This window comes from Chinchilla lanigera, unplaced genomic scaffold (assembly GCF_000276665.1).
Source record: "Chinchilla lanigera isolate Chin_1 unplaced genomic scaffold, ChiLan1.0 scaffold00084, whole genome shotgun sequence".
Taxonomy (NCBI): Eukaryota; Metazoa; Chordata; class Mammalia; order Rodentia; family Chinchillidae; genus Chinchilla; species Chinchilla lanigera.
The window spans coordinates 7,654,469-7,678,157 of record NW_004955485.1 but is presented as its reverse complement, the minus strand read 5'-3'; the positions used below and the strand labels follow the sequence as shown (position 1 = coordinate 7,678,157).

Below are 23,689 nucleotides of genomic sequence, written 5' to 3'. Positions count from 1 at the left end.
GGCTTTTATCAGATTGAGATAAGCACAATCTATTCCAATTTTCTGTAGGGTTTTTATCATGAATGGGTGCTGGACTTTGTCCAAAGGTTTTTCTACATCTATTGAGATGGTCATACGGTTTTTGTCCTTGGCTCTGTTGATATGGTGTGTTACATTTATTGATTTATGTCTGTTGAACCATCCCTGCATCTCTGGGATGAATCCCACTTGGTCATGCGTATAATCTTCTTGATGGTATGCTGCATTGTGTGTTTCAGTACTTACTGAGGGTGTTTGCTTCTGTGTTCACTAGGGAGACCGGCCTGTAGTTCTGTTTTTCGGTTGGGTCCTTCCCTGGTTTTGGTATCATGGTAATGCTTCTTCCAGGAATGAATTTGGGAGTATTGCTTCCTTTTCAATTTCATTAAAGAGTTTGAGAAGTAGTGGCATTGGTTTTCTCTACATTTCTTGTAGAATTCAGCAGTGAATCTGTCAGGGCCTGCGCTTTTCTTTGTTGGTAGGTTTTCAGTTTCGTCTTGATTTCGTTGATACTGGTTTATTTAGGATTTTTATTTCTTCAGCTTTGATAATTCATATGTGTCTAGGAATCTAAGTTGTGCTTTTTAAAAAAAATGTTAAGAAACAAAGGCACTGCGATGGACAGACCTGCCTCGTGACGGCCTGCCCTTCCTCTCAGTGTCCGACCCGTGCTTGAGATAGGAGCCGCTTGTCGCAGCGTCCTCCTTGGCAGGAGTCTAGTGGTGCCGGATCGCTGAGGCTCCCTCGGGGTGGGGCTGCCTTTCCTTCTTGTGTCCAGGTGACCACATGCCTGGTGGCTGCAGGTAGACCTTACGGAACCCTGGGGTATGTTCTAACTGCCTGAGCTTTACTCTGGGATTTTCCGACCAGCTCAGCTGGCTTTTCTGAGTTTGTTATTCGGGTTCCTACTAGCAGCACAGGAAATGGATTTTAATTTATCTGCTGGCTGCTCTGTTTGGGGGCTGTTTAATGAGGAGCCAGGTGCAGTGCAGCTTTGGCAGTAGCAGGACTGGCATGGACAGGAGTGTCACTTCTTTTCACAATTTCTGTTTGTGATATATTGTGTGTGTGCATTTTTTGTGGGAAGATGTAGAAATCATGTATAACTTACTATGCCTCAATTCTAAGTAGGTACTGCTGGAGGTAGCCGCTGAGACATGCCTGGGATTCTAGAAAAAGAATTTAGTCTATTCCATTTTTGGAGGGTATGAACTTTTTATTGTGTGTTCGTTGTATATCTAGGGTAGCATTTCTCAAATTTAAACATTTACATAAAGCTGGGCATGGTTTATTGTTTTCTTTTGAGACAGGTCTCTCTAAGTTGCCCAGGTTGGGCTTGAATTTGTGATCCTCCTGCCTCAGCCTCCCAGAATGCTAAGATCACATGGGTGCACCAGTATGTCTGGATGCTGGCTCCTCCTACCGCCCAGGGCTCATCAGTTCAGAGGTTGTCTTCTTAGAGAGGCCCTTCCCAACCACCCCACCTAAATCTTTTTGTCCTGTCGCCCCTTTTTATTGTCCTTGTGAGGCTCACTACTACTTAAATTCTAATTTTACTTATTAATTGCAAGTCTTCCCCACTAAGATGTACTCAGAATCTTTTCTGCCCGGTGCAGTGGTGCACGCCTGTAATCCCAGTGCTAGGCTGGGTTGCATAGTGAGTTGAAGGCCAGCCTGAACTGCACAGTGAGACCCTGCCTCAATTCAGTTTTTTTTGTTGTTCTACATTTTTATACAATGTACCTAGAAATAAATTTATTATTGTCTGAAAAGTTCATGTCTTTTATCAGTCCTGGGGAAATTCTGTGTGTCTCTTGAAATATTGAATATTGCTTCTCCATTCTCTTCTTCTTTTTCTTTTTCTTTTTGAGACAGGGTCTTGCTGAGCAGTTCCGGCTGGCCTTGAGCTCACTTTGTAGTACAGACTGGTCTCCAACTCGCAAAGATCCTCCTGCCTCAGCCTCCCGAGTGCTGGGGTTACAGGTGTGCAACACCACGCCAGACCTCTTCTTGAATTTCTTTTCTTCTCCCTTTTTAGGGGTGCGGGTTGAAACAAGGTCTCACTGTGTAGTTCAGGTTGACTTGAACTTGCTATGTAGTTCAGGCTGGCCTTGAGCTCACACCTGTGACCACTGGGGAGGCTGAGGCAAAAGTATTGCCATGAGTTTGAAACTAGCCAGGCCTACCTAGTGAGTTCAAGGCCAGCCTGGACTACATAGCGAGACCCTGTCTCAAAACCCAAAATTTTTCGGCCTGGACATTCTCAGATCAGGTAGGATGATTCTCATTTCAAGTTAGCTTGACGGAAGGGGCTGTGATCATAGATTGTCAGAGAAGCTGCTTTCCGTCCACTCGGAGCTGTCTGCTGGTTGCTGTGCGGGAGTGGGCCCCCGTACCCCAGCTGTCTGCTCCCTTTGAGGGTCCCAGCTTCATATTGAGATGGGCTCGGGACCCACACAGCACCACCTCTCCAGGCATGGAGGGCCCGACTCATTCGGGAGTCTGGTTTCTTGTTTTAAGCTATCGTTTTTGGTCCCTGGGGCCCTTTCTTGTTTTCTTGCAAGTCCAGCTGCGTAACTGAAAGGACACTGGTAAGAGGCCCGTGTTTCCAGGGGTTGCGTGGTGGAAGAGCTGCTGAAGTTGCCTCTCAGCCGTGCTGTTAGGAGCAGAACACCCCATTTCTCGCTCGTTGCCTTGGCGGTGGCACCCACAGTGCCTGGCGCGTGGCGGCGAGAGGGGTTGGTGCACACGCGGTTTCAAGGCCTGGACGCGCCCGCCGGGTTGGCTGCTCCCGCAGGAGGAGCAGCAGTCGTCGGCCCGTCCCTTCACGTGAGCAGCCGAGGAGTGGGTGTCCAGTGCTTCGGCGTCTTGAGAAGGCTTCGGTTTTCTTGTTTTTCACGCTTAAACTTTTAAACTCTCATGTTTTCCTAAGGATGTGAAGATGCTGTTGCTATTGGCCAGTTGCCAGCAGTCTTCCAGCCCCATAAATTGGCATTAAAGCCTTGCCTGGAGAGCCGTGACTGCCCGGTGTCTCTCCGTGCTGGCACTTACAAAGTTCTGGCCCTGATTAAATTGACCTTTACGGTGGCTCAGCTGAGAATAGCAACTCCAGGACGTGGAAACTGTTAAGAAAATGTTCTTAGTCCCGCAGTTGGTGCTGCCACTGAAGAGGGGATAATGTTTTGCGTATGTGCAAAAGGCACATCATTCAGCCTTTCCCATTGTAAAAATGTTCTTCCCAGTTCGATGGTGACCTTGTGTGTGAGAGAGAGAGTATGGTTGACTAGAGATTGAACGTAGGACCTTCCCACTGCACTACGTCCCCCAGTCTTTTTATTTTTTACTCTGAGATAGGTTCTCATTAAGTCATTGAGTTGCCGGCGCTGGACCTGAACTTGTGATCCTCTTGCCTCGGGTTTCCTAGCCCTGGGATGACAGGCAGGCACCACGATGTTTGGCTGTACTGATGGTTTTTGTTCGGTGGCCGTGAGTCTTTTTAGCAACCTGTCTCTTGAGCTGATCACTTGGACTAGGCTGAAGGCACAGACCAGTGACAGAGGATCCTGGCAAGGGGATGAAGGGCAGGGCATTAGAGAACTCTTTTTTTTTCTTCTTTCTGTTTTTAGAAGCACTCATTTGTTTTAACACAAAGTTTCTTGTTGGCAAGTTCTGTGTTTTCAGCATCTTTAAAAACATTTTCCCCAGGGGTGGCACACGCCTGTAATCCTAGCACGCAGGAGGCTGAGGCAGGAGGATCACCATGAGTCCGAGGTCAATCTGGGCCACCTAGTGAGTTCAAGGCCAGTCTGAACTACATAGCGAGACCCTGTCTCAACAAACAAAAACAAAAGTTTAAGCCTTGTTTGTGCAAATGAAAATTTTGCCAGAAGAAAGAACCTTTTTTTTTCTTTTTTTTTTTTTGGTACCAGGAATTGATCTCAGGACCTTGTACTTGCCAGGCAGGCGCTGTGCGGCTGAGCTGTATCCCTGGCCCAGAAGAAGGCATCTTTAAAATGCAGATCCAATCGTGTCAGGGGCTGCAGTCTGGTCTCCCTTACCTAACTTCCCCGCTTCCTCCTCCAGCCAGAGCTTTGCCACACCATTTCTCCTCCGGACTGTTTGCCCCATCCCTCTTTGCCAGTCGCTGGCCTTCTGCCTGTGCCGTGGCCCTCAGTTCAAGCTCCCTCCCTCCCTCCGGGAAGCCAGTGTGGGGCTCGCTTGGTTAGTGAGCCCCAGTCGTACCTGTTGTGCTCTCAGTTGCGGTTTCAGCTGTGTGATTCTTGCGCCGGCTGTCACTAGCCCACGGGCCGTGTGGGAGCAGCGGCCGGAGCGTCAGCCCAGGTGCCCGCTGTGTGCCCCGCCCCGCTCGGAGCGGCGTACAGTGGGGTGCTCGGTAAACGAGAAAGGAGCGTGCGGGCCCCGTGTCCATCTGGCGGAGGGACCGGGCTGCTCCTCAGGAGAGCAGTGCGAAAGTGGGATATTCGAGCCAGGAAGGAGCGGCCCTGAGCACACAGTGCGGTGTGCGGCTCCCAAGCCCCGAGTCCCGGCCGGTGCTGATCTCTCCTCAGCGGTGAAGGTCGGTTTTGTCTGGCGGGGTTTTTACTTAAGCAGCCAGGTGTGGAAGGCAACTGAACCGCTAAGTGTAGAACGCACAGAGGCGACGGCGCCGTGCTGAGCGCGGTCCGGCTGGGGTTGCCGCCCGGTGGTGGCGCTGGGCAGTGCCTTGACGCTCTGGGCCTCGAGTCCTGTGCCTGCCGCTCCCCAGAGCTGCGGACAGGGCCCTGCGACGAGCACCTGCTCGGCGTCGCCTCCCCCGGCCTGGTGCTGCCCTGGGGAGGCAGAGGGGGTGAGCGGATGGCGCTCCGGCCCGGCTCGCCCCCCGGAGGACGGCAGCGTGGGCGGGACACCGAGTGCCCACTCTCTGGACGTAAGGTCATGAGCTGGAAGAGGCCTTGCAGAGGAGCGCAGGTAGTCATGGAGGGCGCCGGGAGTTTTTCATCTCCAGCCTCTGCTGCGTTCCCTCCGGCTCCTTCTGCTCTCCCCGTGGCTGGAGCGGCCGGAGGCTGCTGTGAGCTTTGCTGTCCTGCCGCAATGCTCCGTGACGGCCAAGGGGGCTCTGGCGGCGCAGTGCTGACAGTGGGGCTCGGGGATGTTCGCGCCGGGTGAGCCTCGCGTGGGAGCTGGGCCCGCACCTGACGGGGCTGCCTCTTCTCCCCCGGAGCTTGGATTCGGAGCTGCCTGAGGTCTGTGCAAGTCCTCAGAAGGCTCCGCGTCCAGGCTCCTCAGACAGAGAAGGGCGGAGGGGTGGCGGGCCCCATGTCCAGACCGCAGGCCCTCGCTGCTGGTAAGGCGGGAGGCGTGCGTCTCGGAGCTCTCCCGCGGGGAGCGGGCGGGCTGGAAGCGCGACGCGGCCGACCCTACGCAGCAGGGTGCAGTGCCTGGTGCGCCTGCGCCTCAGGAGACGCTGTTAGAGATCAGCCTAACTCGCCTGGGCCACCGAGTGACCTGCCCGACGTGCGAACCTCTGGTGCAGAGCTGGGCCCAGCCTTGGCTGCCGGGCTCTCCGCACGGCAGTGGGCCGCCTCATGCTCCCATCTCACAGCCCAAGATTCAGCCCCAGGGCCGAGTCCTCGTGCGCCCTCCTTGCCTGCAGAAGGACGGCGCCTACCACCAGGCGGCGTGGAGACTGGGTCTGGGGGAGCCTGAGGGGCCGGGTTCAGCGTGCTCTCCATGGGAAAGGGCAAGGCACAGGCCTCTGCCCCAGGCCCGGAAGCGGTGAGAGAAAAGCCGCCCAGCACTCACAGGGCGCAACAGGTCTCCATCTGCAGCGTGCTCGCCCGCACACACTCCCACGCCTCCCCTGACCGCCGCCCTGGGCGCAGAGCCCCGGCCTCATCGGCCTCATCGGCGCCTCTTCCCCAGGCCGAGGGTCCTGGGTTGTGTCATGTGCTAGAGGGTGGCAACCCGGCCTTTCAGAAACCGTGAGGGTGCTGAACTGCGCTCTTGCAGCCCGGGCCGGAAAAGCAGCATGAGAGGCTCGGTGAACGGGCCTGAAGCTTTCTGGTGTCTTTGTGAAAGGAGTGTCTTGCTTTGAGGCCAGAGAGGCTGGTTCTGGCCGAAGCAGCAAGCGCAGCTCTGTTTTGTCCCAGCCCCCTGCTGGGAGTCTGTGGTTTTGGTGGGCTTGGGAAACAAGGTCAGTGTAAATAAAACCTCTGTTTGCATCGTGTGAAACGGTGTGGGAGCTTAGCGCGTTTCCCATGCTTCCTTCACCCTAAGCTCCTCTCTAACAGAGCCAGTGCTTTTAAAAGCCAGGAATCCCTGAGGGTGTGCGCGAGGCCCTTGGGCTGCGCTGGAGATCCGCGCTCAGCCTGCCTTCTCTCCTGTCTCCTGTGGCTTCAGGGGCCTGTTCTGTTGCTGCCTGGCCTCCAGCCCTTCAGACTGTCACTGTCACTGGAGTGCTTGTTTCTGCCCTGGCCAAGTGGACGCCACAGTGAAGTCAGGCCAGAGAGGAGGACCCAGCCGTGTGAGCTAAGTTCCCCGGTCGCCGCCCGACCGGATGTGCGCCGTGGGCCGGGGCAACCCAGACAGCCGCACAGTCCTGCAGTTTGACAGTAAATGACTTGTTGTTTTGTTTTTGTCTTGGTTTTTTTGTTTTGTACCGGGACTCGAACTTAGGACCTTGTGCTTGCCGGGCAGGCGTTAGTGCTGCAGTTTGAGTCTCTTTGCTGAGCAGGGTTTTTCTTCCTAGCTCCGCACTTCGTGAACAAAGAGACGGGGGCTTCCTCAGTTCGTGTCCCCTTTATCCGACACAGTGCTTGGCGCAGGGGCCAGGGCTGGGAACAGAGAAGTTTTGGAAGCCAGACACAGCACAAGACGTCGCCTTGCTCTGCGCGGCGTCCCCGAGTGCACGCTGGCCCGGGGCTGGGGTTGGCTGGGAGCGCGTTTCGCACCTTAAATGTGAAATTATTTTTAAAAGGTGTCCGGCTCGTCCTCATCCAGCAGTGCTATGAATAGAACCTGGCGAGCTGCTAGGTGGCTACTCAGCAGCGCCCTTCATGTAGCTGTCCCTGATAAGGGACAGTGTGAATCCTGGGTCCACTCAGGAGTCTTAAGAAGTCACGGGGCAAGCAAGCAGAGTGACCTAGCAAGGTGAGGTTGGACCAGGTTACCTAGCCAGGCCACCTTTTTCTGAGGTGTAAAGAATTTGAGGAGCAGGCTTAGGCTCCGCTCTTGAATCCCGCTGTGAATAACCTCGGACGCGCCTGTTCTGAAGCAAAGGACGTGACTGGGGGCTGACCCTTGAGTCCCTGCTGCATCAGTTATTCCAGGAGGTCTTGCGGAAGAGCTGCTTTATTGAAAACAGTGCTGATTCCGGGAGCACCGTCCCTTCCTCCCACCGAGCAAAGCCCGGACACAGATTTCTCTGTGGACGTGACAGAGGGAGGCAGCCTCCCGGGCCCCGTCTGAGGGCCTCGCTCTCTACAGCCGGCGGTGCGTGCTGGGCCTCCCACGCCTCTTCAGAGACCGCAGCTCTGCCACTGTTTTGTGGGACTTTGCACTGAGCTGTATCCTCAGCCCTTTTTTATTTCATATTTTGAGACAAGGTCTTGCTAAGTTGTAAGTTGGCAAATTGGCGGTTGCTGGGCCTGAGCTTGGGGTCCTCCTGTCTCAGCCTTCCAGAGTATGTTGTAGGGTTCTTTAACTTCTTTCCTTAATAAAATAAGGAAACTGCCACAGCTTTGTGGATGGACAGGCAAGTGATGGGGGTGTGTGTGTGAAGAAAATTGCTGATTGATCGATGGATGGATTGAGACAGGGTCTTGCTGTGTAGTTGGGGCTGGTCTTGAACTCACTTTGTAGCCCAGGCTGTTCTTGAGGTCGCACCAATCTTCTTGCCTCGGCCTTCCGAGTGCTAGGATTACAGGGCTATGCTGCCTTACCTGGCAAAATTGGTGTTTTAAGAGCTCTAGTTTAATATGTTCAAAAACTTCTTGATTTTTCTTTTTTAGGATAAGGAAGCCTGTGTGGGTACCAACAATCAGAGCTACATCTGTGACACAGGACACTGCTGCGGACAGTCTCAGTGCTGCAACTACTACTATGAGCTCTGGTGTAAGTGCTTCCCGGGGGCTGCTCCTTGGGGACCGTGACCAGCCTCCCCTGTCTCTCTTGGGGACAGTGTTGGAGAGCTGTCTGGATCCAGGTCCCAAAGTGACTTCTCTGTGGAGGAGCAGGGCTCTGTGCCCTAGAACACTGGGCTTGAGACAGGGAACAAGGCCGGAGCCTCCCCCGGGGCCGTGGTTCTAGCCGGTGGCCAGTGCGCCCGCCTAGGGTTCCTCTTTATTTATTCTTTCTCTTTTTTTTTTTTGCAATACTGGAGCTCCAACGCAAGGCCTTGCACATGCCAGGCAGGCCTTCTGCCACTGAGCTGCCTCGGCGCTGGGGTTCTCCTCAGTGCCGGCCCCCAACCCAGGCTTCCCTCTCCTGCCCCACGCTGCTGGAGCGCCAGGCTCGGCGTTACCTGCCAACAGTGCCGTTTTATTGTGGAAACCAGCAAGCGTCCAGAGTCCCTGTCAGGACCTTCCAGGGCCGCCGCGTCCTGAGGGTCCCTCTCAAAGCAGTAACCTTCCCCCGGGTTTGCTGTGGATTTCTTTGGAGAAAGGGTGTCTCAGCCCCTGTTTTCTTTCCCCAGCTCTCAAGCTGAGGCATCTGGAGCCTGCTGCAGTGCATGTGGCCTGGTGCGGTCAGCTAAGTGCCGGGGAAGACAGTCCTCCGCTTTTCCGAATCCCCCGAGCCTGGGCCCCTGCATTTCCACAGCCTCGCAGCCGTGGGGGGTGGGCTTCGGGGCGCGCCCCAGATTGGCTTCGACTCACGTGCTTCGTGCTCTTACTGTCTTAGAGCTCAGATGAGGCGCTCTAGGCTGCCAGAGAACAGAAGGCGGAGGGTTCCGTTGGGCCGAGCGGCCCTCATGAACTGCCGCTGTGGTGTCAGGGGTCTCTCAGTGCTGAGCATCAAATGCGGGGCCTTGCCCATACTAGGCAATTTCTGTACTACCAAACTGTATCCCCCCGTATGAAGGTTTTAATGTAGCAGGCCAGAGGCAGATCTGTCTTTTGAGAGAGGAAACGGTAGACCCTGGCCCTGGATGGTTTGAGCCCCTCGCCCTGCCTCCGTGTGGAAGGGAGTCTGAGGCTCCGTTGCTAAGTGGTGCCTTAACCCGTCGTCCCTGCTGCCCTCTCCCCGTCTCCCCACCCCCACGCAGCCATGTGACGGGACCGCAGCTAGCACCGTTCGGTCTGGCAAGGAGTGGGACTCCTGGCAGGGAAGCCTCTGCCGGTGCAGTGCAGTTGTCTGTGACAGCCAGCAGGGCCGGGCCGCCACACAGAGCCTGTCCCTCAGACCTGCCTCTCCCTTTGCAGGCCTGAGCACCGCGGGTGTCCAGGGCAGTCCGGGGCCACAGGGACAGGGCGCCCACTTCCCCACCAGGCTTCCGTGCTTACAAGCTGGGCCAGAGGTGGGCACAGAGTTGTGCTGTTTTAGAAGAGGTGGGGCTGAGAGCCAGACCAGAGAGCGCCAGGAGCTGGGCAGGCGGCTGCACTTGTGTGTCTCAAAGTGCAGATAACCCCAGGGCCTGACTTCCCTCCCACCCTTGTAAAAACAAGTTGGCGCCCGACCGCCCGACGGGCACGCAGTTCGCTGGGCCTTCTGGGCCCTGGTAACATCAGCCGAGGAGGGGAGTGGAGTCGCTGGTGGCCCAGTCTCAGATTGACAGAGCCTTCTGGGCGGGCTGCAGAGCAGACTCGGTGTCACCAGAACTGGCTCATCACACTGTGGGTGGAGAGGCGGGGGTGGAGGGGGCTGGAAGACCCAGATGTCAGGAGCGTCCTGGGAAGCAGGTTCCACTCCGGGGACCTAGAGAAAGTCCAAGAAGAGCCGGGCACGCTCGCTGCAGTGGTGGACGGCTGGGGAGGGGAGGTGGCGGGACAGGGAGAGTCTGTGGAGAGGAGAGGTCCCTGGTGCTGCCTTGTCATCGCCAGGTGTTAGAGTGACAGAGTAAAAGCAAACGTTTTACTCACCGATGCCCAGCAGTGGCTTCTCGGCCAGGTGACACCTGTGTCCCTTCGGCGTTCCCAGGAGCGCCTTGGTTTTCTGCCGCATTCAGGGCCAGGCCTCTGCCAGAAGTGTGTGGAAGGGAAGTCAGGCGTTGGAATGAGCCATGGCCTTCTCAGCAAAACTGTACTCTTCACTGTTTTAAATCCCTTTCCTTCATTGCCTCTCGGCTTTGCCAGAGATGTGAAGGCCCGGGGGCTTTGGGTTGGTTGGTAAAAACTTCAGCAGGGAAATCCTTAGCAGAGTTTTCCTCAGAAGAGGTGCCTCCAAGGTCCTGAGCTCAATTCCCAGTACCAGAATAAAGAGGAAGAGGTGCCTCTGCAGCTGTGGGGGCGAACCTACGACACGCGTGCCGCAGCAGGCTGTTCGTTCTCGTGGAAAGCTCTGAAAGGTTCGCCGTGGCTGCACTGTCGCTATAGTGGCCGATGGGAAAAGCCATGGGAAGCAGTGCCTCTCCCACCAATCCTGTCACCTCTCCTAAACTGAGTTTTCCTCTGTGCTGAGGATGTCACAGACATGTACTCCACACACGCACATGCACACACACCCACTACCCCCCTGGCCTTGGCCTTTGGCCGGCACCTTTCAATCTGTTGTAACTTAAACTACTCACTGGGCCTGTGTGAGACAGGAACTGAAGATCCTGTTTTAGTAGTACAGAGGTGGAGGCGATAAAGCCTGGTCACCATTGTTGTTGTGTCTGTGCATTTGCATGGCATTTGTACTTTAATTCATCATTCTATCATTTAGTCATTCAGCAAACCCTTAGGCTAATGGTGGGCATCAGAATTTGATAGGCATTGGAATTTCTGGCACAGATTTCTAGGCCCCACTCACAGCTTGCTTGTTTTTGTTTTTATTTTTTATTTTGTTTTACAGTGCTGAGCCTCAAATGCGGGGCCTTGCCCATACTAGGCAATTTCTGAACTACCAAACTGTATCCCCCCGTCTGAAGGTTTTAATGTAGCCGGCCAGAGGCAGATCTGAGAATCTGCAGTTTTAGCAAGGCCTTTAGTGATGCCGCGGCCTCATCTATGCTAGCGACCATGGGAGAGGTGTAAGTGCTGCCATCAGAAAGCATCTAGCAGAGCGATCAGTCAGACAAGATGGCCAGCCAGCCCTGGGAGGTCGCGGTGGGCTGTGTGTGCCGGCTGGTGTGAGTGTGAGTTCTGCTGTGACTATTTAATGGGAGTTTGCTTCGGCCAGACTTCAGGCAGGCCGTGTGGATGAGGTGGCATTTGAAGTGGGCCTCAAAGGGTGGCTGGGAGTAAGATACGGGAAAAGCCAGAAGAGCTCCCAGGCAGAAGAGGCCGCCAGCCAGAGCGCTACCGGAAAGAGCTCCTGCACTAGGGCTGTGGGGCTTGCCTGAGAAGAAATGGGAAGCGGAGCTTCTGGGGCTAGAGCTGTCCCAGGCGCCAGGTGGAGCCTTCATCCTCATCATCTGCTTGACCCGACGCACAGCCCCGTTTCTCTGGGCTGGGGCACGAGCGCCAGCGGTGGAGGTTGCAGCTGAGGAGTACTGGAGCTCACCCCGCAGCCCTCCGTTCAGGCTCCCGCCCCAGGCCGGGAAGACCTGGGAGCACAGGAGCGTCCCTGGGGCTGTGTCTCGGGTCTCCTCAGCACTCTTGCCACCCACTGAGCTACATTTTCCAGGAAGAAGTCCGTGTTGCCCCTGAAGTAGTCTGGGGAATTTCACTCAAGCTTCAGGTTTCCCTGGTTTGGTTGATCAGAGCAGAGGAGCGAGGATCAGCTGACAGGGCACCGTGTCCATGGCGGGGGCTCGGAAGTAGGAGGTTGCCTGATTTTCCAGTGAATTTTGCCAAGAGCACAACCAAGAAGTAGATTTTGGACTTGCTCCTAACCCATGTTTTTTATGGAATATCTTGGGGAAGGTTAAAAGGGAAAATGAAAGGAAATTCTTCCCATCCGTGGCTATTCCTGTCACAGCGCGGCAGCCATAAGCTGGAGAACGTACCTTACATCACACGTGCTTCTGAGGCTGCCGCAAGCATGATTAACGCACTTGCTCCCTACGGTGGTTTTCTCCCCATTTCACATAAGGGAAGTAGAAGTAACGACCAAGGTCACAGACCTAGAAGGAGTGGTTAGTGTGGCCTGGGACTTGAGCCGGGCTGCCTGCTCCTAGCTCCTCCAGGTCCTCGCACACTTCTTCATCAGTTCCCAGCTTGCAGAGGAAGGTTCGAGTCTCCGAAGTCCTGGTCTTCCAAATGCAGGCCTCTTCCCGAGTGCCGGTGGCAGGAGCTGCTGCTGTGAGCTGGAAGAGGGGCCGCACGCGCGTGCCGCCGGAGGGAGGGGAGGAAGGAAGGAGCGTTACCTTGCCCTGCGCCTAGCTGCCCGGTGGGAGATTGCCCGCCCGTTGAGTGGCGTTTCCCCAAGTTTTTAGTGATCTCTGGGGCACATGGTGCAGTTCCTACACTGGGCTGTGGCTGTTTTTAAAAACATGTTTTCCATTTTGTTTAGCAGGACAAATGCTCCCCACAGCAAGGGCATGGCTTTCCAAGGTGTGTTTCATGGGGGTGTGTCTGTACTCTCCTGCGCATCATAAGTTAGATTTTACTTTTTAAACTTGCTTCCTTGTTTCTGAAAGGTAAAAGTTTGGCCCGACTCCACAGGAACTAGTCCGAGTGTTCCCCCTTTGGAAGCCGGGAGACACAGCTTTGACGGGGGAGCTGGAACATCTGAGATGTCCAGTTTGTGAGGGCCCCATCAGGGAGCTCCTGCCTTACTTCGTACCAAGCGGGACCAGCTTGTTAGGTACCTCTCCTGTGCCTGTGCTGACGCCCCATCATGCCGCAAAGCACACGGCTGGTGCGCGGTGAAGATAGTTTGCGCCCACCTCAAATGCAGAGGTGTAGGTGGGGCCTGAGGTGCAGCCCAGTCATGAACGTGTGCTTAGTACGTAAAAGGCTCAGGGCTCGATCCCAAATCCATGTGCATGTGTGTGCGCACACACACACGCCTGCACGCTCACACGGTGCACTGGTTGAATTTCACTGAGTATGTGAGCTTTCTGGGGCTGTGTTAGAATGTGATGAATGTGCCAGGCGTGGTGGGGCACACCTGCAAATCTCAGCACTCAGGAGGCTGAGGCAGGAGGATCACCATGAATTTGAGGTAGCCTGGGCTACATAATGAATTCAAGGCCAGTCTGAACTACATAGCAAGATCCTGTCTCAAAAAAAAAGAAAAAAAAAAATATATATATATATGTATGTATACATATATATATATATATTTTTTTTTTAAAGCGGAGAAATAATGCCTTAGTTTACCTTTAGAACTACTGACAAAATGACTTGGGATAAAAATAGATGCTGATTGTCTAATGGGAGAAGGTTTTCTTTGTTTCGTTTTTTTGTCTTTTTGAGACTGGAGTCTCGCAGTGCAATTCAGGCTGGCCTCGACCTCACTCTGTAGCCCAGGCTGGCCTCGAACTCGCAACAGAGAAGGTATTTTTAAACTGAGCTGGCCATGGTGCACGTGCCTGTAGCGCCCGCAGTTTGGACGGCTAAGACGTGAGTGTCGCGGAGCCCATGGACTCAGGGCCAGCGTGGGTGCCTTGTGAGCCCCCATCTCTTAGGAACTGCGGAGCGTAGGCAGCGCGTAGCGGCGGCCGTGGAGTAGTGTGCACCCCAGCTCCAGCCCAGCTCATAAGCGGAAGGCACTGTGCTTATCTGTGTCCTTCCTGAGGTGAGCCCAGCGGGGAGGACAGGCTACGCGAGACCTGTGTGAGCGGCCACTTCTCTCCTGTCCTCCTTTCCGGCCTCTCCTCCATGTCCTGAGGGTCCTCTCCTGTGGATGTCTTGGGCCATCCAGAGCCAGGATATCATGGCTTCGTCAGGCCCTGGCAGCTGAAGCCGTGGGGAGCTGTGGAGCAGCTGGGAGGCCATGTCACCACCCTTCTTACCTGGACAAGGCGAGGAGACCCAGCAGGGAACCCCAGGGAGACAGGGAAGGGACTGGTCTGATACATCACCAATGCCAGCTGAGATCTTTTGGAATACATTTTGTATACACATGAGGAAAAGTCAGGGATTTATTCATTTACAAGTATTTGGGGGAGAGAAAATCATTTTTTCTTTTTGATATTGGAGATTGAACCCAGGGCCATCACACTGAGCTCCAACTGTTTTTTAAAATGTTTTATTTTAGCTAGGCGTGGTGGTGCACGCCTTTATCCCAGCATTCGGGAGGCTGAAGCAGGAGGATTGTTGCAAGTTCAAGACCAGCCTGGGCTACAAAGTGAGCTCCAGGCCAGCCTGAACTGCAGAGCGAGACCCTGTCTCAAAAAGAGAAAAACAAACAAACGAACAGGTGGAAGGAACTGGTTCCAGGAAATCTATTGTCCTGTCATCCAGAATAACCTCCTAATCAGCTTGCTGTTTTGTTTTGTTTTTTCTGTTCACGTACTTTATTTTTTGTGATGTTGGACATTGAACCCAGAGCCTCACACATGCTAGGCAAGTGCTCTGTCTCTGAGTTAGGTCATTCAGCATCTGTTACACTTTTTGTTTGTTTTTGTGGTCCTGGGGATTGAAAACCTTTGTACTGAGCTATATCCGCAGCTCCTTTATTAACTATTTTATTTCAAGACGGAGGCTTGCTGAGTTGCTCAAACTGGGCGTGAACTTTCAGTGCTCCTGTGTCAGCCTTCTAGAGTGTTGGGATCCCAGGCATGAGCCATCGTGCCTGGCTGGGGATGCTGGGAGTTTGTTGAGACAGGATCTTGCTATATAGTTCAGGCTTGTCTCAAACTTGTGATCCTCCTGCCTCAGCTTCCCAAGTGCTAGGATTACAGGTGTGCAGCTCCATGTTCAGCAGTCCTATATTTAAAGCAAAAATTAGATCATATGTCAATCAAAAATAAAATCTATAGCAATTTTTAAAACACCTGGAAACTTGGCATATCAGGTTGCATACTAAATGTGTGTGTGTGTGTGTGTGTGTGTGTGTGTGTGTGTGTGTGTGTATTTTTCTTTTAAGAGTAGGACAGTTTATTGGAGAAAAGGAATGGGAGAATGGGGAACAGCAGTAGCTCCTGAGATACAGGCAGGGTCCCAAGTGGGCTGCCAGTGGGTGCACTTCTCAAAGGAAGTTTTGTAGCGCAAAATCATGTGAGGTGGGTACAACATGGGTCAAAGTTATGATCAACCAGTAAGATTGCAAGTATAGTTGCTTAGGTAATATTGATCCAATGGTAGCAAGGGTACGTGGGTGATGTCATTAACCTTGGTTGATAATCTGTAGTCTCAGACTAGTAGGTGGGAGAATCCAGATAGCCCATCACTAATGACATACTAGGAAATCTCAAAAGGGTGATTCCAACAATCCCAGATCTCCTTCATCCTTTAGGGAAGTATGTGGAACTAGCCATTGTGATTTAATCTTCAGATGGTCCCTGGCCACAGTCCTGATGCATTCTTATCTCCTGCACTGACTCCCTGGGGCCCAGCCCTGTCGGACTGCCTGCTCCATTTCTACCTCACTTAGCTGTCTGTAATGTCCCCCCTCTGAAGAGGTGCCCCTGACTACCGTGAGGGGAGAAGGGGCATAGTTTCCATCTAGCTGCTTTGAGCTGAGTGGGGTCGGTGTAGGGGAAACCGCAGTCAGGGGCCTTCTCCAGAGAGCTAGCCTGATGGGCCTCGGATAGAAGTCGTATTGTAGTTTAGCAGTTAGAACGCTTTATAAGGCCAGTCTGGTGGGTCCTGGAAAAGGAGTCTGGGACATTTGTCATTGGTTCCATCTGCACGGTCACTTGGAGTTTGGCTGTCTCTGCATAGCAAGCGTATAAAGTATAAATATAAAGTGTAGCCAGAGGACTATTTCTTTTCAGCCGCGGTTGTTTTAGTAGTTGAATCCCTCCTTCCAAGTATCTTGGAGGGACCTCCAGGGTGATACTGGGGAAATGCTAGATGTCAGATGCGGAGTTTGTTCCCCTGAAGTCAGAGAATGAATGCTAAGGAACAGCAGATGTTAAGAGTAGGCACATTTATTGGAGAAAAGGAATGGGACTAGGAATGGGGCACGGGGGACCGGAATAGCTCCTGGGGCACAGGAGGGACCCTGAGTTGCTCGGCCTGTACCCTGCATTTTAATTTAAATTTATGTCATTCTGTACCTGTGACTGCACTGGTCTTATTAAAATTAAATCAATGAGAATCAAAAGCCATGTAGAAAATAATCAAGATCATACTGTTTTATAGTCTGCCCTTTTTGTTTAATATCAGAAATATTATGTGTAAAAAATTAGATTTTATGCCTCACTTTTTAAATGATTCAAATTATTTTATTGTAGGACTATATTCCCAGAGGAATTTTTAAAGCCTATTTAGAAATACATTTATTAATTTAAAAAATAAAAGGCAGTAAAGATAAAATTAGTCACAATTACCTTTTAAAACTAATTTGTTTCTCGTTTCGTGATTTGAGAGAAGAAAGTTTAAGTTTCTCATCGCCCCCCCACCTAAAGATGTGGTTTTGTGTTTCTCCAGTCTTTTTTTCCATGTGTGCATGCTCAATTTTTGAGCAAGATTGTTCATTAACTTAAAAAACATTTCAAAGCCTTTTCTGCGTACATTTGGAAATTGAGGGGGGCTCTTCCGTTGGGGTTGCTGAGGCGACACCGTGGGAAACAGGGTTCAGGGCCTTCGCCCCTCTACCTGCCCCAGAGCGGGGAGGAGGCCGGACGGCTGCTCCGGCCTGAGTCTACACAGACGGACCTGACCGGGCCGGAGCCGGACTGCGCCAGCAGGGGCAGTAAGTCTTCCAGCCCCGGGAAGAGGTGCACCTGAGGCAGTGAGTTTAGTGTTGCAGAGGCATGCCAGACTGAGAGCCCTGGTCTTCCCCTAAGGGCTCCTCTATTAGGGGGAGCTCTGAGGCCCCTGGCAGTTGCTAATCTTCCTGGGGTATGGAGGGGAGAGACAGGCCCCAAGGAAGTGGAAATCATTTCCTCTGAGATCTCTTTTTAGGAGAGGACGGGGCACCATCCTAAAAGATCACCGCATTTAAGGCCCGCAGAACCTGAACTGCAGGCGCAGGCGTTGGCCCCTCCCCCCGGGTCCCAGGGGGCCCTAGCAGGCGCGACTGTCTGGGGCCGTCGTTCTCCCTGGCCTGCCATCTCCCACTCCGTGCCCCCGCTCACCGCTGCGTGGGTGAGCGTATGGCTTAGCGCGAAGTAACTGGTGAGGCCCCGCAGTGGCGGTGGCCGCGTGGCGCTGTCGGGCGCCTCCTGTTGGCGCGCTGCCCTCCGCGGGCACTCACGTGTGCACTGCTTCTCCGTGCGCCCCAGGGTTCTGGCTGGTGTGGACCGTCATCATCATCCTGAGCTGCTGCTGCGTCTGCCACCACCGCCGAGCCAAGCACCGCCTTCAGGCCCAGCAGCGGCAGCACGAGATCAACCTGATCGCCTACCGGGAAGCCCACAATTTCTCAGCGCTGCCATTTTATTTCAGTACGTACCCCAAAAGCCACCACACCCTGCCCCGAGGCTCAGGAGCTGGAGGCAGTGGCCCAAGCCCCTCTGGGCGTGGGGATGTGTGCCCCGTCCCCCACAGAGCAGGCTCTCTGAAACCCAGGCCGGGGCTGCCCCTTGGCACAGAAGAGCAAGCACCGCCGCAGCTGCCTGTAGCCACAGCCGCTGCGCAGTGCCCAGTCTCACAGCGGCTGCTTTAGGGCAGGTGGGGGGGAATATGCCCGCGTGAACCGAGATGCACAGTTCAGAGGCCCGAATCCCTCCCATTTGCTTACTGGCTCGGGACATACCTGGCAGAGGCGGCCGTGAAAGGGGCTGGGGTAGGGGTGGCGGTGGGGAAGCTTGGTGCCTCACTGAAGAGCATCCGCCGGCCTCTGGAGCTCTTTACACGTGACTTCAAGTGGCTCTTAAGATCCAGTTGGGCAGTTTATCCCAAAATAAAAGGGTCATTTGCTTAGCACAGTGCCTGACATATAGTAAGTGCTCAATAAATGCTAGCAGTTACTGTTGCAATGGGATGACTATGCCTCTGGGCATGCAGCACATTGAGAAGGCGACTCACCTGGCCTGTTCTCATGGCCTTGAAGGAGTGAGGCCCTCCCCTTTGCTGCTCTTTGTGTCTTTTTGAGAAGGTTTCACTATGCAGTTCAGACTGGCCTTGAACTTACCTCATAGCCTAGGCAGGCCTCCAACTCACAGTGATCCTCCTGCTTCAGCCTCCCGAGCGCTGGGATTACAGGGGTTCGCCACCTACCCAGCCTGCTCTTGATCTGAGTCAAGCTGAAGCCCCTTTGTCTTTGCAGACCCCCTCCAGCCACACTAGAGAGAGCAGCTTTTTAACCTCCAGAGAAAGACGCAGATGGAGGGTGTCTGGAAGGGCAGGGAGAGAAAGCAGGGGTCAGGAAGCCTTACGTTAGGTCCCTGGCTGAGGCCAGCAGGATGAGGAGATAGATGCAGTCTAGCAAGGAGCATGGGCCTTGCGCGCCTGTGGGAACTGGTCCGTTCTGGGCAGAGCTGCTACTGGCCATCCGCCACACTTGCCTGACTTTGTGCCTGAGCTCTAGGTAGGCAGGGCGTCCTTGCTTAGGAAGCAGGACTGGGGTTCCCGGGTGTCCGGCTGGGTTAGGTCCCCTCCTCGCTGCTCTCTTCCTCTACACAGTTGCTCACAGGCTCTGGCTCCCCGACACAACGAAAAGCTGTGGCCCCCGCTTGGAGGCTGTCCTGCAGGGGTGGAAGGGACAGTGCATATGTTTTGTGTGAGCTTTGCACCCTGTCCTAGGGTGATGGCCAGTGCAGTAATTTCTCCTCCCTCCCTCCCCATTTTAGGGTTTTTGCCAAACTATTTACTACCTCCTTATGAGGAAGTGGTGAACCGACCTCCAACTCCTCCCCCACCGTACAGTGCCTTCCAGCTACAGCGGCAGCAGCTGCCTCCTCCGTGCGGCCCTGCAGGCAGCGGCCCCCCGGGCACCGATCCCCCCAGGGACTGCCCCAGGGCGCAGAGCAGCCCCTTGTCCGGGCCCAGCAGAAGCAGCACGAGACCCCCGAGTGTCGCCGACCCTGAGCCCTCTGACATGCCGGCCGACCCAGCCACCAAAGTCCCCGGAGTGGAGCCGAGTGGCTCAGTGGCCAGCCTGGGGGAGCTGGGTCCAGGGGCCTTCCTGGACAAGGATTCGGAATGCAAGGAGGAGCTGCTGAAAGACTGCGGCTTGGAGCAGGGTGGTGCCTTCCCTGACGGCAAAGAGAAGACGCCCGGCAGACACCGCCGCTTCACCGGGGACTCTGGCATTGAGGTGTGTGTGTGCAGCCGCGGCCACCACGACGACGACGACCTCAAAGAGTTCGGCGCGCTCATCGACGATGCTCTGGACGGCCCCCTGGACTTCTGCGACAGCTGCCACGTACGGCCTCCCGGCGATGAGGAGGAGGGGCTCTGCGGGCCCTCTGAGGAGCAGGCTCCGGAGCCGGGGCTCGCCCACCTGCCACGGCCCCCCGCGGGCCTGCTGCTGAACACCATCAACGAGCAGGACTCGCCAAACCCCCAGAGCAGCAGCTCCCCCAGCTAGAGCAGGCCCTGCCTGCACCGGACGCAGCAAGCCGCCAGCCGGTGACACGAGGAGCATTAAGGACCTTCCCAGGAAGTAGTGTGGCCACTTCGTTCTGTTTTCTTTCCCTCCTCTCCGTTTCCTGCATCTCCAGGTACAGTTCGGGGTGTGGACGCCGCACCCGCCCAGAAGCACAGTGTTGTGGAGAGCTGAGAAGCTGGTTCTGTGACTCATCCTCACGTCCTGCCTGCCCGCGTGGGTCACAGCTGTGTCTTCTGGCCCCCAGGAAGGGGCTGGGACTGTGCCCTGAGATGGTTCTTGGAGAGAATGTATGCGCTGGTTTTAGTTTAAGAGAACTGTGCTGTGTTTTCGTCCAGGAGAGGCGAGCTGTCCTGACTCAGAGTGCGGGAGGCTCGGGGACTGTCACCCGTGACTGCCGCTGTCTGGAGCCAGGATGGGGCTCGTCCCTCGGGGGTGAGAGCTGTCAGGACGGTTGCCAGGGCACTTGCGTTTGCTCAGATCCAGGCGCCGTGGTCAGGGCGCCACTGCCCATCCCAAGGGCCCTTCCAGCAGCTCTGGCTGGCTGTGCCCTGCTGTGGGGGGATTGCACTGCCTTCTCTTCGGTTTTTCCTTTACACACAAGCCACCAGGAACCTTAGCAGCAAGCAGGCCAGAGTCCTCTTCTGGACAAGGGACACTTGGGGCTGTTTGACAGGCTGCCCTTCAGAAAGCCTGGCAGCGGGGCGGGCTGGGGAGGCCCGGACCTGGGGGGATGGAGAGCCGCTCCCTGCGTCTGCGCCCCGGTCTGCGCCTGCAGTGACCAGTGTCCTTCCAGCCCGAGCGTGCAGCCCGCGAGGCTCGCGTCGCTGTGTCCCCTGGGACACACAGATCAGCAGCTGAGTCCTGGGACAGGCGGCCCGGTCCCTGCTTCTCACACAGTATTTTTCTCGTTCATTCTTAATAAGTCTTTTGTTGTTGTTGTTGTTTGTTTTAAACTGACCACTTGGAAAAAATACCTTGGTTACCTGTGGTTCTCGTGCGCTGTCCTGCCCCCGCCCCTTTGGGGTGGGTGACTCGTCTGTGACCTATGTAAGGAGTCCTGTGGCCCGGCCGGGGGGCAGGGGCAGCCTCGGGCAGGACCGCAGGACCCTCGTTACTAGCGTTCGGCTTCAGAGGACGATGGAGCTTTGCTCTGCTTTAGGAATACTCCACAGGAGAAAGCAGGCAGCCGAGACACATTCCCTAACCAGCCCTCCTCATAGGAAATGTTTGGTTCTTGTCCTGCTCTTGAACCATGATGTTTAGACTAGGTGTTACTGTTACAGTAAGAAAAGAAAAAGGGAAAAAGTCTATATGCATACATATTTTTTCCACATGCATGCACAGCAGACAAATCATGGTTGTGAGGTGAGTGAGTGTTCGCTTTAGGATTCCACAAAACCAAAACGCGTCGAACAAAGTGAAATCTACGCAGTGACTTTCTGAATGGGTGTGTGTGTGTGTGTGTGTGTGTGTGTGTGTGTGTGTCGGTGTCAGTCTCAAGCCCTGTGTTCCTGTGAAGATACTTTGAACGGCAGCCGTTCTGCTCACGTTAACCACACACCCGGAGCAGACGTGGCCCTCTCAAGGTGATTTACTTTATGCATTTGTGTTTACTGAACAAACGCCTGACTGTGTGCCTGGGGTACCCGGCAGCGGTGCCAGCAGCAGCCCCGCGTTGGCCGAGATGCTGCACCAAGGAAGGGTCCCCCCATCACTGCGATTTGCACATGCTCCGTGGCCCCTCGGCGCCTGTGTTCTGCTCCCGTAATGCAGCCGAGCTCCACACCTGCCTGCCTTCCTCCGCTGCCCCTCACCCTCGGTGTCGGGAGTTCACGCCACTCAGGACAGAAAGCAGAGGTGGCGTCCCAGACAAGCTCGGACTAGCTGTGGCCCCACAGTGGCTGCCCGGGGTGGGCAGGAGGCCTCTGCTGAGCGGCTTGCAGGCGTGAATGAGGCCGGCGGAGGCCAGAGAGCGACCGAGCGCATCCGCAGCCCTGATACCGTCCTTCCACGTCCCAAAGAACTCACTGAAGTGCTCAGAGAACAAGTCTTACCAAAATGCATCTTTCTCCAGCCAGCTGATCACACGGTTGAATTCAAACTCAAGTTCTTTCCAGTTGCAGCAGGCGCTTCCCGGCGCAGCCCCAGCCAGGAGGCCGCGTGGGGAGCACCAGCGCCTGGCCCTGCTGCCGGAGGCTACTGCTCAGGCAGGAGAATGACGGTGAAGTTCGGGGCCACGGAGACGAGACTGAGGCTGGCTTTCCGGGCCAGCGAGGAGAGGGCTGGCGGCGGGTTTGGTGCTACGTCGGAAGATTGGCAGATGCAGACACATTCCCGTGGGAGGTGGGAGGCACGTGGCCGTTTGTCAGTTCTCGTGCGTATGTGTATTTTAAGCAATAAGACTCAGCCGGTCACTTTTCTGGGCAGTCTTGGTGACGCATTTCCTGTGTTGTGATTGTTCTAAAGACAGAGTGGCTCTAACCACTGTGAGAACCTCAAATAAAAACCAGCCCCCAGCCCCAGTGCTCGCTTCCTCTAGTCCTGTGCTCCTTTCTCCTCTCAGACTTGCGGGGGTTGTGCCCTCAGATCCCACTCGGCGGCCCCTTCCCCGCAGGCGGGCTCGGCCGTGTCGGCAGCACTGGAGGCCAAGGGCAGGCTGGGTGCTGCTGCTGGGTGCACACTGTGCCCTGAGGCGTTTTCCCTCAAACCCTGATTTGAGGACTACTCCATGAAGCCTGGAAAACAGGTTCAAAGCAGACCCCAAGAGCCGGGGATGTAGCTGAGCGGCACAGTGCCTGCCTGGCAAGCACAAGGTCCCGAGTTCGATTCCCAGTACCAAGGCAGACCCAAGAGCAGAGCCACGTTCAGTCAGACCCGCGCCTCGCGTGGGGGAAGTGTGACATTTGAAAGGCAGCAAGCACTCGGAGATCTGTTAGGGTAGGAATATAGATGGTGCTCAGCTTTGCAGTTTGACACACAAAATGCATCTCGAGCTGCCCGCCTTGTGCTGAGCACTGAGCTAGGTACTGAGATGCACAGTGACCAGGAGGTGAAGCCCTGGCCCCTACACCGGAGTTGGGAAGATGGGGTGTCCCTGTGCGAGATGGTTCGCTAACCCCGCAGGGCGAGGTGGGAGCCTGCGGCGCAGGCTCAGAGGCCCTGAGACCCTGAACGCCCAGCAGGGGAGCCCCGCTGTGCCCGAGCTGCAGGCCAAGGCCGATGATTCCTCACTCAGACTGGAATGTCCTTTGTTAACTCTACCCTTGGCTTAAAGGCCCTGCGTAGAACTTGAGTCAGACCCTGAGCACAGCCCAGGGAAGGTGCAGCCTGCCAGCTCTGCCCAGGAAGGGGGACAGCTCTTCGGGCCACCTGCGAGTGGGCGGAGCAAGATGGTGTGCAGCCTGGCATCTTCCGAGAGGCTTCCTGCTTCAGGGGCCAGGTCCCGGGTGCTGGCAGTGAGCATCGTTCCCTGCTCAGGGTGTCTGTGCTCTGCTCGGGTGGTTTTGAGAGTCCGGAGCGAGCCTGGGCACCCGCTCCCCGACGTCTCTGCCGGGGCTAGAGGGTGGCAGCCGGGGTCGTGGCTGCCGTCTCCTGCTGGGCTTTTCCGGGTGACCCTAGTGGGGCATATTCTCACCTAGGGATGGTTCTGTTCTGAACCCACAGGAGAGAATTGAAGGTGTTCGTCGCTTCTGCCATCCATTCGTTCATTTGTTCATTCATTTTTACCGTACTAACAGTTGAGTCCAGGATCTTTGCACTGAGCTATAGCCACAGCTCTTAATTTTTTTTTTTTAATTTTGAGAAGGGTTAAGTTACCCCAATTGTGAGGGGGATCAAACTTGCAGTCCTCCTGCCCCAGCCTCCCAGAGTGCTGTGACTACAGGCACCTCCCACCGTGCAGGGCTTGTTCCTTCCTTTTTAAAAGCTACTGTCCAAATGGAGCAGTTCTCGTGGGCTGGTCTCCAGAGGGTGTAAGTCTCCT

The 23,689-nt window shown here is 55.1% G+C and overlaps 1 protein-coding gene across 4 annotated transcripts in view; it reads left to right on the top strand.

The window, feature by feature from the left end:
- Positions 1 to 22,237, top strand: part of Wbp1l (WW domain binding protein 1-like) — a 54,467-nt gene extending 32,230 nt beyond the window's left edge. For all 4 annotated transcript variants that reach the window (XM_005403823.2, XM_013504077.1, XM_005403824.2 and 1 more), the window contains 3 exons: positions 8,028 to 8,130; positions 17,438 to 17,599; positions 18,947 to 22,237. In XM_005403823.2, the coding sequence (XP_005403880.2) occupies positions 8,028 to 8,130; positions 17,438 to 17,599; positions 18,947 to 19,686 (1,005 nt within the window). In that variant the 3' untranslated portion in view covers positions 19,687 to 22,237. The remainder of the gene's footprint in view (positions 1 to 8,027; positions 8,131 to 17,437; positions 17,600 to 18,946) is intronic.
- Positions 22,238 to 23,689: the final 1,452 nt, after the last annotated feature.